Raw genomic sequence first — 14403 nt, 5'->3', positions numbered from 1 at the left:
GTGATCAGAGTCTTAGTATAGAACTCGAATCACTGTTACATATCGAGATAACAGGCCAACTGCTAAAAAAAATTCAAGTAGCATTACTAGTGGCCTTATATACAAGGAAAGGCAATCTCATACCTTGCAAGTTGCAGACAGATGGAATAGACTCCCTGTCTTGTTTCATAGTCCACTTCTGATGGGATGGAGTCTCTCTGCATCACATTCACCACCAAACTTAAAAATAAGAGAGACTATTTTATAAGATGGTGTAAAAAAGGAGACTGTTGGTAACGAGTTTCGGGTATTTCCCCCCACCACCCTCTTAGCGACTTAGTGCTGACAGAAGTACCTGACTGATACCTCTTGAGACCGAGATCCCTATTTTCCCCCCATTACAAAGGGCTTTGAGAGCTATAGGGGAAAACTACTGTAAGAGCAAAGTAGTATCACTTGATAAGTACAGCAGAGGCAGCAGCTCTGCAAGTTTTTCCAAATGCTCACTGTGCCTCCACTCTCACCAGGAGGGACCAATTTTATGGATAAGAATGGAAAGATCAATTGCACTGACCAATTCTTGGTCCATTTTAACACTGCTAAAAATGCCAACTAGTGTCAGCTGGAGAGGTTGTGTAATACGCACATCTGTATTCTTGAATTGAAGTGAGACCACTTATTTAGCACCCAAATACTGACTACAGCAATAGAAAAAAGAATGCGAATGAATTAGCTTTGATTCAGACTTTAATGCTATGTACATTATACACTACACACTATAGATACAGAGGGGCTGTTCAGACATTACTAGTGAAAGTAAGTAAATCTACAGGTAGTTCCTTATTCACAGGACCCAATCCATTTTAGTTTTCATACCGCTAGATGATAAAAACTGAACACCTATGCAAGTATGCTATACTATAAGCAGCGTGTTAGAGCCTATTACAGAAACTATACAGTTATCACGGATAAGAAAGTTAGTGTTATGGAAAAAAATAAATGTCTAAGGCCTAACCTCAAGCCTCCTGCTCTCAGAAAGTTTTCACAGAAAGATTTGGCACAATTTCTTGCCATTTCATCATCTGCCGTTGGCATCAGCTTGGAGCTCAGTACCTGAAATGCATGCAAGTGTAAGTGTTTCGTAACTAGTATACACAAAAACTATAGCACCTCTGAAGTGGCATCCAATATCCTAGGCAGTCTCACCCTAAGACTGAGCATTTCCCACTCTCAGTAATTCAAAGATACAGCCTTGCAACAATCTGACCCATAAAGAGCCAAACAATATTTTAAAACATTGCCTTCTGTTTTTATTCTCTGACAAGTGACTGATATAATCATAAATGGCTCACATAGTAAGAAGGGAAGAGTCTGGACTCGCATGTGAACTACTTCTTCAGGCTTAAGAGGAGCTCTGGAGGGTTACAATTCTAACCCAGTTAAGATGTTGTTATTCCATGGAAATAATAACTATTGAATAAGAGCTCCGAGGGATAAGGTTTTGGTTTTACATTTCTACTTTTATTTTGAGGTGTGAAAAAAATTAAGAGGATCCAAGAAATTTTATGGCTTTTAGGAATGTCATCTTTATTATACTGCTCCTCTCATTGGCAAGAAGTTACCCTTCTCAGCAGTGAGTGTCAAAGTGCAATGATGGTCAGAAAAGTGACCACAATGGACTTGTGTTTAATAGCTTTAGCAGACTAACAAATATGAGGGATTAAAAATAATTCTGGCTTGTTAAGAGAAAATATTTTCCATTATACTTGACTGAACTTCAGGAACAAATCCGCTAATATAATCCATGTAATTATCGGACCTAAGGAATATTTAGTTAGATTTGCTTCCTCATTAGCCTCACTGCTAGGAAATAAGTATTTTCTTACTTATTTGCTCTGAAGTGAAAAAATCATTTTGGGATACTAGTCCCACTGCAAAACAGAATCCTCTCACCAGGAGGGCATCTGTACCGTGACACTGCAGACTGCTCTCTCAATTTGGGAATTGCAAACAGGTTTTGGGGGGGTTACGACCACTCTACCTTTCTTCATGGCTCATTGGAAGAGGAGGAGCCTGAAACTTTTTATTAGAACATGGGATGTGCTATGCAAAAGATGGAGAACTGCAGTACTGGTAACAGATATATGAAGGTAAATGGCTATTACAAAAACTCCTACAGAAGGCTTTGCAGACACCAGGGATGAGAGATGAGCATATGCCTCTGTCCGTTGCATCCGGGAAGGGTTTGGAGTGAGGGGGATTCTTATGCCCCAAATATACTAGGAAATTAACCTGCTGCTGACAACAGTGGCTGGCAATGGGACCCCAAACCTGTACATGTTAATCTAGATGGGTCTGTAATGGAATTGTAGAGTCATCTATGATAGCATTTGACACATTGTTCTGAACATGTGGAAAGAAAGATAAGATATACAAAGGATGTGGATTAATTAGGCCGCAAGTTTAACTTAACTGCTCTGGGAATTATCCAACAATAGTTCATACTGTGCAGGTCATGATTCATCCCTAGTCATCTGAATTTGGTGGAGGGCTGCTGTCAGGACCCCACCCCTCCAGCTGGTCCCCAGCCTGTTCCTGGGAACTCACTGCCCTCCCGTTGTACAAAGGTGAAGGGGCTGGAGAAAGGAGGCGGTCTTCTCACTGTATCAGACATTAGGATTCCCATCCCATCCCTCAACTTTAGGGGATGCTTTCCCCTTAGTCCACTTCCAATCCCAGTTTATCAGGGAACTGGACTTGTGTGGAACAAGTACATGCACTGGACATTAGCCACAAAGAGCTAACAGCAGTTCGCTTAGCTGCCTTCCCCTTTACTTCCACCTGGGTTCCCAGATTAACAATTTCTTACCTAAATCTGCTAAAATATATCCACTCCCTTGTTGGAGAGGCCTACCCCATTGCCCTGAATAACTCCCATACCAAATAAGATTTTTTGGGGATGATTAACGTCCTTCCCTGTTCCAGATGTTCACACATCTTCTGGTCTTGTCAGCCCACAAAGGCCTGGCAACTCCCCACCAAACTTTCCTCACTGAAGCATTTCAGACCAGTTAACGGTCATCCCCAGGAAGAAGTCCTGGATCTGCCCTACATCTCAGTGCCCTGATTAAATCAACCCTAGAGCTGCACATTTTTTCCCCTCAGCGTAACTATTTGCAAATTTGACACACATTCACCAAATAGTTTCAGTCAAAAAGTGATGACATTGGTGGGGTCTCCCTTCACGTTTTAGCTCAGTGGTTAGGGCTTTCTCCTGGGACGCGGGAGACTGGGTTCACTGGAGCAGGGATTTGAAGTTGGGTCATTTTCACTCCCACTTTGTGTAAATAGAGAGACAAGGTGATGGAGGTTATATTTTTTATTGGACCAACTTCTCACCCACCTTGTCTCTAATATCCTGGGATCAACACAGCTACAACACCACTGCATCCAACATTTGTATAAATAGTCATTGGAACAGAGACACAAACAGCTTCAACAGGAGAGACTGAGAAAGTGAGTAATATATTCAGCCCTTTTCCTGCAGTTGAACTTGTATCCATTAGAGTAATATCCCTGTCTATTTGGAGATTCAGAAGTACAGTACACCACACTAATTGCATCTCCTAAAAAGGCCCCTCTGGGGCCCTATAGTGGGCCTCGGCATATTTCTTCTTAAAAAGCAGTTAATGTTTTGCTTTGTCAGCCCCCTTCACATCTTCAGTGACATCTGACGGTGGCTCATTTTAAAGGAGAGCTTATTTTGTAATCCAAACAATCCAAATTACATTTGGCTTGATTTTCAGAGATGTTGAGCACCCTTGGCTCCCATTCATTTTTAATAGAGATGCATGCGTTTAGAACCTCTGCAGATCCAGGCAAAGATTTAAACCAATAGCTAAGGTCTTCTATGATGGCAGAGAGAAACATACAGATAAATTACAAAATTGTCTGTACTGCTTACTAACGCATTTAAAAGCCATCTTACAATTACAATGATGAGAGGGGCCTGGGTTCGTAATGAAACCTTAAGGAGAAGCTTCATATTTCATGCTCCAAATCACTTGTTTTGTGTAACAGATTAATCAGTTCACCTGATATTTCTAGCAGTTGACAATATTTTTTGCAGGACTTCACAAACTGTATCCATTGCTTTAATTGCAATGTTAGAAAACTGAGGAGCATGTTGAGAAAAGGGTTTCTTACCTCTAAATTGTAGAGCACTCTAAAGGTGGACATGCCAGGAGCAAAAGATCTAAAGAGACTTTCCAGTATCGAACTAGCACTGGGCTGGTGTTGATGCTTTGAAGACAAGGATGGTGATTTTGAAGACTGAGAACTTGATTCTGACAGCAGTGTTTTCTAAGAGGAATAAGCACAGATCTAAAACTGCACTTTTAGAATATCACTTAAGGAGAAGTAAGCCTTGGAACTGCATCTTGTATAGTCCCAGTAACAACTCCCCTCCACCCTCCCAGCCACCTAGAAACAAAGCATTAAAAACCTTGAGACAATATTATTCTGCCTTCTCACTAAAAAGTTTTACATAACTTGAAAACTTCACAAATGAACACCCACCACAGTATTACAAAAACCCAATGTTAAATGCCTCTTTTCAGCCCTACAGAGACAAGAATTTAATATGGGTTTAAATCCATACCTTTCTTCCTAGGGAATCTAGCTGATCAAGTGCTTCCTGAATAGCTGGGTCAGTAGGAATCAACAGCAGAAGCTTCCGTACACGTAAAGTTATCCTGGAAAGTTCAAAGCAATTATTCCACCCAAGATAGGATTCACTCAGCTTCATATTGGACAAGAGTCCACATACATTGGTAACAATTTTTAATTATGTCGTTATTTGGACTTTCAGTCACAGTATTTCTCCAATGTTTAATAACTATTTAGCTTGTTTACCTTGGCTCCTCTAGGTTAGCAAGCTGGTAAAGCATGTCAAAAACATTACACACGAGAGCCATCACTACTCCAGGGAGGGATTTCTCCTGAGGATTAAACAGACAATTACAAAGGTTTTTTTTCCCCCTTTAAGCTATTTTGTGGGATTCTCTGTTGAAGCAAATGACCCAGAGATGTCTCAAGCTACTGTTTAGCCCAAGACACAATTTGAATTGCAATAACCCACCCTTTATGTATCTCTTATATCTGCATGTCACTGTGCAGCGTTACATCTACATCAGACAAAAGATGCTCTCTAGGCCAACTATTAATTGTGAATTAGAAAGCAGAGTGGTACAGTTAGCTTGACCTACTCCCAAATTTTTAATTTAACACACTTGAGCTTCACTGGTTCAAAAAAAAAAAAATCTCACTTGGTATTACAATTAATTGCCCACAAATCACCGGATGATCTTAAAGTCAAATGCAAATCTTAATTTTTTAAAATTAAAGTTTAACAGAAGACACTGCAGAGGTGATCAATACATAGCAAACAGTGTACTATCAGCTGTTTATCGCTGAATGTAGCTTTTAAATCCATTTCATTTGAGTTGGATTACAAAAGGTGATGCTTTTTTAATTACTTGTTTGAAATCAAAGCCACCATTAAAAAAAAGTTTTGCTACAGTCTCAGTGGTTTTTCTTTTTTTTAAATGTGTGTATTTAATGCTCAGAATTAATAGTTACTTAAGTCCTGGTCTGAGAAAAGCATGATGCACCCACATAGTATATAGCCACTGCACAAACTTTTCCATATAGCTCTGCCAAAGGATTTCACAGACTGAAAATGCCCCAATTATTTCATTCACTGGGTCTGTCAAAACATAAGCCACCCTGACCTGTAGTCCTGTAATACCACCTGTATTCCAATCCTAAATCACCTGAGATGAGTCTTGCATTGGGTGTTGAATTTGTAATACAAACAAATGCAAACCAAATTCACTCATTTTTAATTCTGATATTTAGCAGAATTTGAAACCAAATCTGGAAGTGAAGGACTACAGCATTATCTTACACTGCCACTTAACCCCAATTGTGACGTGCTTGTGAAAGGGTGCACTGTAAAAGCAGATTTCAGACTACTATACTGTACCTGTTCCATCACATAAGATGAACTAAAGACACCACTACTGTTGCTGGAGCTGGTTGAGGAATCGACAGAGCTCCCCGAGGGGGTTCCACTTCCTGATGTTTTTACTGTAAGTACATGTTCTTCAGAGAAACCCAGTTGGTGGAGTAGCTTCTGATCTTTATTTACCGTTAGCTGCAACAAAGTATTTAACGCTTAGTTCTGGTGAAAGGAAAGATTCAAACTTACAAGATAAAAGGTAACTAATTCACATACCAGACTTTCATTTGCAAATATCTGTATATTATCCACAGGAGAATTCAGCAGCTTTGCTATTTTCCACCTGACGCTTCCTACAGTTTCATTGCTATGAGCCTGTAAAATAAAATGAGATCGTTTGATGGAAGCTGTTTAAATAGTAGGGCCTGATTTTTTTTAAGTGTTCTGTTAACATTAAGGGTTTTTCAGCTCCTCTATTAATATTAATAAAGGTCTTTTCAGCCAGGAAGACTAACTATACAGGGGAAGAGTGAAAGAGACTATACCAAGTACTGCAAGAAAATATTTTCTTTCCACAAGCCTTCCCGTTATTCTAATTTTAGGTGCATACACAAAGCTTTTAGAAAAATGTGGTTTTCAAGCTAGTTGTGCCCATTACACTTCTCTAGCTTGTGCTTCAAGTCATCCCTGCAACAGGACGCGGTTAGTGAATACTATGTTTTCACAAATAAATAAGGTCAATATGGCATGACATGTGTAACTTGGATAAACATACCTCTACAGTGAAGGTATCTTTGGTAGACTCGTATGTAACATTAAGTGTTAAAAGATGACCGTGGAAAGAAGCACCATGAGGTAGGATAGTTCGAGGAACAGAGTAAAGGTCCTACAGAAAGAAAGGAAAAAAAGATCAGTATAAACAATTCTGGAAGAACAAAAACATTTTCACAGTATTAGCAGTAACTGATTCTCCGGTACATGGGCCTGAACAACTCATGGTATTGTTAAAAATATTGAGTTGGCATCTAAATTTTTGTCTAGTTATGAGAAAGGACATGAATGTTAAGTAACAAGAAAATCTCTTACCTCTATAGTTATCACATAGCGTTCTGCCAGAAGTAGCAGTCTCTCAATTATGACAAGTTTAGTTGACCTAAAGATTGTATACAAAATTTTAAAAAGTATAAGGTGAGTGGTTTCAGTTCAATCACAAAAAGACAACAGCCGAAGGCAAGGACTGAATTTAGTAGAGACTAAATACAATTCTCAGTCTTTGAGGTGGCGTAGCTAGATTGAGGCACATTGGCAAAGCAGAGTGCAAGTCCTGACTTGCACTTCCTGTGCCATACTTGGTCTGGGTACATACATTGTGCATGTCTAAAGGGTCCACCCCTGTGCCCAGGTACTAACACACAATACATCAGTCCCCTCAAGGATGACAGTCAAACCACCTCCCCCAGTATCTCCCACTCCATAAATCTGATGGCTCTTAAGCAGCAATAATCTTTGTAGTTTATAGGACTTCAGCATTTAGACTTTCAGTCTCATTCTTTATATTAAGATTGTTTAAAAAAAAATCTCTTCTGAAATCAAATACATTTTAATGTAAATATGAAAAGCGACTGTCCGAGTGGCTGTAAACTTACATCTAGAGACAGAAATATTACAAATATTACAAGAAAACTTATTCCACTAAAAAGGAAGAGACACAAAGTTAGGTTTGCAAATATTAGTCCATGATGTTGACTTGTTTATGCTTCTTCAAAAAAATAGTTCCATTTAAGAACAGAACTTGCTACACAGTGGAGAGTAACCACTCCCCCTTCTAAACGCAAGGGCTTAGTTCACATACAGAGAGCTGCTGTTCTTGTTTGTGGCCATTAATGCAAACACCTAAAGGTTGTTTGTAAGCAAACCTTGGCATAGTGCCCAATAGTACACTTCTGTTCAGAGAAGGAGATGGATAGTGAAAATAACGACCATTCTCTACAAACACACAGTTGTGGCATTTAAAACCTAAGACATTTTGGTCCACAAGATCCTTTGAGATGGACTACCTTAAGACTCAAAACTTACATTTTGGCAATTACTAGATTCTGATCAGTTAAGTCTGTACAGAAATATTCCACTCCCTTCTATGTTCTCTCCCTACTAATGTTCTTCAATGTTCTCAGCTCCCTGCCTTCGTATGCTCAGTAGGGAAAGGAAGCACTACAACTGAGCAACCTGTTTTGTATGAGGAGATGTAAAGGGCTATAAAGAGAAGCTGAATATTCCATCACTGATGACTGTGTGTGCCAATGATTTACCAGAAATGCAATGAAGCAGAGCATCAATATTTAAACTAAGGAAGCACAGCCTACAATTACCTTGTATTCCTGAAGAAAAAAAAAGTTGATTTTATGATGTAGAAAGATTTGGAATATAAAACGTGAGGTTGTATTCAACAGAAGTGTTTACTCTCCTCATATGCCCATTATTGTCAAAATGCTTCCCACATGAATGAGTGCTGAGTTAGACATTTATTACGTTTACCCTCAAACACAGACTTACCTGTAGGGAGACTGTACTGACGTCGCTACAGTAGGCATAGCAGTTGCTGTAAGCATTTTTGTAGCTCTTGTAACAGCATGTGTTAATGTAGGACCACCAAGTGCTGAACTGGCTGCCTAGAATTTAAGATGCACCAATGTAAAACAGCATTTATACTGTATTACTTATTCTGGAGTGATGAAATTATATGAAAACTATTAGGAGATCTTCCTAGTTAGGCAATAGGAAAGGTTACAAAGTTTAACTACATTCTGTGGTTTTCTATGTCCTTTACTCTGCAGAAATAGTGTCACAGAGGAGAAAAATCTTAAGTCCTTAATAAAGTTGATTTTCAAGTTCAAAAGAATTTAACAAGCATCTTTACCACAATTCAATATTCTAGTCTTCACATAATATACAGTTTGCACTGTGATCTGAAGTTCAAACATCTTCAGCTAAAATGCAGAAGCTTGTGAATTCTCCTCTATAAACCTTCAATTTAAGATTAGCAATATTTTGGGAGAGAGCATAGGATTGCATTCTCTAGTTTTTGCAAAGCATGTTTTTTGTAACACTGCTTCAATTCTGCAAGTAAAATAATACTGAAGATAGAAAGGGCTTTAGGAACATGAACAAATTTAAGTCTGCCACTTACCTCTAATCTTGTATAACAATCAGCAATGAATTTCTTGTGTAGCGACACTGAATCCTGAAGGTATGAAGGACAGGTACATTAGCACTTTAAAAATAATTTCATGAGAATAAAATGGTCAACACCAAATTTAATTAATTGCAATATATATCACAACTTCCCGAGTATTAAACCTCTTCATACGGGTCAAATACCGTTCTTGGTAACGGACTATACTTACCTTTTTCAATCTAGGATTTAGATTAATATAGCTGTAATTTATGATCAACTGAATGGCCTCATTAGCAATTTCTTCATCAGGTGATTCCATTGCTATTTTCCAAATAAAATCCATCCCTATTAACTCCAGTTTTTCTACATTCTGTTCAAAAGAAAATACATTAGTAAAATACAATTTGACTTTGTTACATGTTATAAGCATGTATAATCATTAATCAGAGGGGTAGCAGTGTTAATCTGGATCTGTAAAAAGCGACAAAGACTCCTGTGGCACCTTATAGACTAACAGACGTATTGGAGCATAAGCTTTTGTGTGTGAATACCCACTTCGCCAGACCCTTGTTCACAGACGCCAGACGCTGGAAAATAACTTTTGGCTAAAGTCTTAGAAGCTGTATTTTTCAGTATGTTGTCAACTCTATAAAAATGTTTATACAATATGAACTAAATGTATATAATCTCAAATCCACATAATCAGTGGAAATTTTAAGTCTAACCCACTGTCTACATGTAGGCAAATAATGACTTCTGCAGAAAAAGTTCAACCAAGCAATGGAATAATGAAGAATTCAAAGATCATTTTAGAAATTCAACAATCACACAAAACAATTTATTTCACACAGGTAAGTCAAAATAGCAAAAATCATAGGCTAAAATGCTCATCAAGTGGCATATACTGGGGTCATGTACTTCAAAACAGGTCTATGAGCACCATAAGTAAGTCTGAGGTAAATTAACAGTCCCGGATATTAAGCAGATCCAGATGTATACTGCAATGTATTTTTTGCCATATAATTTTATTTTAAAAAGCAGTGCAGGATCATATCAAAGTTAAAAATTTATTACAATTATATTAAGATTTAAATTTACTAAACATATCTCTTGTAAAAAGGTACACAAATAACTAAACATACAATAGGTTTTTTCTTTAGAGGTCAGCAAAACAAGTTACACACACTAGAACTTCATTTACTCATTAACAATGCAAAGGAAAACTGGGATTGTTTTTTCAAGTTTCATGACATTATTGTGTTCCAACCTGAAATCTTTTACATCAACTTTCAGCATTCATGAAAATCCCACCCTTAATTTCTCAAGGTAGAAAAGCAAGAATTTGTAATGAAAACACTAAAAGGACCTGAGGTATTTTAGTACAAATATGACCATATAAAATAGCTGGCTGTCTTTTTTTAAAATAAGAACCTGTTCCCCAGATCTCATGTACTGTTCAAAGGAATGAAAGTGCACCACACTTACCAACTGAGTTCCTTGTCGTTTTAGTCGATGATCACATAGGTTCACATTCTCAAAGAACGTCTTAAATAAACTAAAACCTGTATGTAAAAATCATGAAAGATTGTATTTAGAATAAATACCTGTTTTATTAAAAAAGGACATTAAATACACAAGAATAAAGGATACTCTTAATAGCAATTAAAAATTTAGAATCATGAAAAAAGACCTCTTATTGCGTTAGTTTTTAAAGCTCTTCACAGGTCTAAGAAATTAAGTTTAATGTTCTATTAGAAAGCAACTATCTAGTACTTGGGTATATATTTACTCCTATGACCTGGTGACACAAAAACATTTTCATACCATTCATAGTAATTTCATACGACTCCAGTTTGAGAATTTTCTCTTTGAAGAGCTGTTGTTGTATATCACTCTCCAGATCATGTTGTCCTTTTGTAAACCACTCAAAGCACATCTGTGAATTAGTGTAAGAGTGTAAGTATATATGGTCCATATTTTGAAGATCAAAAGATTTTTTTAGTAAATCAACATTGCTTTTTCAAATTACTTCAGACACTATAGTGATGAGTGCATAAAAAAGTTTAGATAAAAGACTTATGAAAAGGCAAGATAGTCAAAACATTCAGCAGTCTGTAACCACCTGAAGTGCACTGCTGTTGCACACAGCATTACTATGTACTATGTATCAGCATAACTCAGATAATAGTAGACTTTCTTCTGGAGCAGAACGTTCAGATTCCACACCAGGACTCCGGTTCTTACATATTATACAAGCCTGCAGTGCTGCATTAGGGTACCAGGCATTATTACTAATGCTGTCTATTGCATAAAACATTAAGTAAAGGTTCCTCATTTATGTATCAGAGGGGTAGCCATGTTAGTCTGGATCTGTAAAAAGCAACAGAGTCCTGTGGCACCTTTAAGACTAACAGATGTATTGGAGCATAAGCTTTCGTGGATGTCATGCATCCGACGAAGTGGGCATTCACCCACGAAAGCTTATGCTCCAATACATCTGTTAGTCTTAAAGGTGCCACAGGACTCTCTGTTGCTTTCCTCATTTATGACATCCCTGGCTGTTCAGACGGAAGTTACAGCTCAAAGAGCAGATAACCCTCATCTAGTCTCCTGATCAACATTCCCTTTCAACTAAACAAGTCTTAATGTTCAAGACAGTATGCCATTTATAGTTAAACACAACGGCTGCTCCATTTGCCTACACTGTCCTTCCACTAACAGGAAGTAATGCATTAGTGCTTTGTAAGGCATTTGAAGACACTGAATGCGAGAAACATTACAAACAATTTATTTTCTATACATGCATTCCAGTCATGAGCTATTAAATTCCTTTCCCATCTCCAGATGTTGATCTCTTGGGCTTCTTACCTCTCGATCTAACTCACAAACATCTTGACCCGTCACAAGACATTCCCAAATTTCCCTGGCACGATTCCAACCCAAATAGAGGGTGGCTTCTTGCAGAAAAAATGCCAGAAATTTTAAATGCGCCTCTAAGTACTGAAAAGGGAATAACAAAACTGAGTGTTATCTTTCCAAAAGAGAACTTAAAATTAGAAATACAACATTGTTATTTTTTTAATACATTTTGCGAAGTGTGAAGAACCAAAAACTGACTAATCCTGCAAGGAACTCCATGTGGACAGAGCAAGGCCTGCAATTATGTTTTCTAATTTTCACTATTTTAAACAAAAGACCTCATTTCAGGCATCTTTTCAGAAAACACTCAGGTTGCTCTCGAGCCCCATAATAGTAACTAGCCTGAGCCACCGCCTGGCATAAAAAGGAGATCTAAGGTGCAATACGTTGTGCTGCAAGTGCTCTGTGGATATCTGAATCCATATAGGAATAGGAAAGCATTTTTTGGTTTTAAGTAGTCGGCACCAAATTCAGCCATTTAAAATATGCCACAGGTTTTCGTATAGAAAGGCTACCCCACCATTTAATTTAATAGGTAAGTAATAAATCTCAATATATTAGAAAACAGAGTCATTTTGGAGGGAGGACATGCAGCATATATAGATACAGTGTACATTAAGTGTCCGATATTTTACATTGTCTAGTCTTCTGTGTTTCAGCTGACCATGGCTTTTTTTGGGGTGATTTATAACATTGTCAGATGAACAATTTCTAGTAACTAACATTAGAAAGCAGTGTTCAGTACCTCCCGGTAAGTGTATCGGCCATCCACTAATGTTGTTCCAACTAGTCCACCAGGACCTGCTACAGATGCAGCCAATCGATGACATGCTATTAGGCTTCCCGTCACCAGTTTCACGATTTCAAAATTTTTCTTCAAGTCTTGAATAATGCTCTTGGCAGAAACATTGAGAAAGACAGTGTAAGAAATGAAGCACCTCAACAGGCACACCTAGTGGTTTTGCATTTTTATGAGAATTAGATTTAAAAAAAAAAAACTGGGGGGGGAAGGGGTTTCAGCACTATCAAAACTGTCACAAAGGAGTCCTGAAGGTTCACCTTCATCCTTCCCCATCCATTTACAAACCAACCTACATGGCAACTGCTTTCAGCATCCGACTATGTAGCACTGCACAGCACTAAATGCAAAGCCAAACTTTTCCACTCAAAATGGCATAATGCAAAGCACAAGTTGGTAGCAGATTGGAGCCATTTATGTCTATTTTCGAAAGGTCATAATTGATTTTATTACTTCAGTCAAAAGTAAATAAAAAACAACCTGTTCCCTTAAATTTGTCAATCAGGTTCACTTATAGTTAGTAATGGCACAAATATAACGTGAGCCAATTCAGACATGTCAGAAGAGATAAGCTTATCCGCATATAATGGACAGCACAGAGTATTAAGGAATTGTTATATTTGTTATAAAAGCTGAAGTTTGATGGATGTAACTTTGCTTTCAAAAGTATTTTAGCAAGTGCCTTACCTTATCTTGCTTTTGGTACGTTTGTTTAATAAACGAACGTGTGATTTCATGGAGCTGACGTAAAGCTGGTACCACCCAAACAAATTGGGGATTATGATGTTGGGATGACTAGTAATAAAAGAAGTTAAAATAATTACATGTGTACATGCAACAGGGAGCAGTAAGAAAAAAAACTGTTACAGAAGGATGCCTTGGAACAAATTTGAGGAGTTTCTAGCAAGAACAGGAAAGAGAAGTGAACATCAGATACAGAATAGTCTGGATTTCAAACAAACATTCCCCCTAGGGCAGACAGCTTGAGATCTGCATTTCTGATTTTTAGAGAAAAAGCAAGAATGCAAGGTACCTTGGCACCTAAGGAATAGCTGTTCTACCAAAACCAACCAACCAACAAAACAACACCAACCCAACTCTTGGATGGTGTTGGAAAAACAGAAAGGCTAGTCTAAGTTTAGTTTAGCATGGGAGAGGGCAACCGAAGTAACAAGCCATTTCCTTTATAATGGCACATTTTGGACTATGGAATAAGGACAGGTGCATTCTTGCAGGCCTATAGAAAGATCATTTATTACATGGGCAGATCTGTAAATAACATGGGAAATCCTTTAAGCTATGTGCCATGAATTTCACATGGTCAAAGCCTTCTCCCCTCAACAGCATGCTGCTGCCCCGGAGACATCTTAGCAAATTCAGCTGCAAAATGGGTTCTTATACCAGAAGATATTTTTCATGCCTGTTTCTTTAAACAAAGGATATTACTGGGTTTTAAAAACCAATCTGTATTTTGAGATTTGTCTGTTAGACAAGTCAGAAAACAAGATT

At 37.9% G+C, this 14403-nt stretch overlaps 1 protein-coding gene across 1 annotated transcript in view; it reads right to left on the bottom strand.

Annotated features, from left to right (window-relative positions):
• USP24 (ubiquitin specific peptidase 24) overlaps positions 1 to 14403 on the bottom strand; it is a 106863-nt gene that overhangs the window by 47795 nt on the left and 44665 nt on the right. The window contains exons 16-32 of the mRNA XM_054036574.1: positions 13582 to 13689; positions 12841 to 12990; positions 12045 to 12176; positions 11001 to 11112; positions 10662 to 10738; positions 9406 to 9546; positions 9189 to 9242; positions 8555 to 8670; positions 7088 to 7154; positions 6777 to 6887; positions 6278 to 6376; positions 6026 to 6196; positions 4894 to 4979; positions 4640 to 4733; positions 4186 to 4341; positions 995 to 1092; positions 124 to 219 (exon numbers count right to left, since the gene is read on the bottom strand). Of these exons, the coding sequence (XP_053892549.1) occupies positions 124 to 219; positions 995 to 1092; positions 4186 to 4341; positions 4640 to 4733; positions 4894 to 4979; positions 6026 to 6196; positions 6278 to 6376; positions 6777 to 6887; positions 7088 to 7154; positions 8555 to 8670; positions 9189 to 9242; positions 9406 to 9546; positions 10662 to 10738; positions 11001 to 11112; positions 12045 to 12176; positions 12841 to 12990; positions 13582 to 13689 (1868 nt within the window). The remainder of the gene's footprint in view (positions 1 to 123; positions 220 to 994; positions 1093 to 4185; positions 4342 to 4639; positions 4734 to 4893; positions 4980 to 6025; positions 6197 to 6277; positions 6377 to 6776; positions 6888 to 7087; positions 7155 to 8554; positions 8671 to 9188; positions 9243 to 9405; positions 9547 to 10661; positions 10739 to 11000; positions 11113 to 12044; positions 12177 to 12840; positions 12991 to 13581; positions 13690 to 14403) is intronic.

The sequence above is a fragment of the Malaclemys terrapin genome, chromosome 8, assembly GCF_027887155.1.
Source record: "Malaclemys terrapin pileata isolate rMalTer1 chromosome 8, rMalTer1.hap1, whole genome shotgun sequence".
NCBI lineage: Eukaryota > Metazoa > Chordata > Testudines > Emydidae > Malaclemys > Malaclemys terrapin.
Note: the sequence above shows the minus strand (reverse complement) of the source record. Positions and strands in the feature narration are given on the sequence as shown.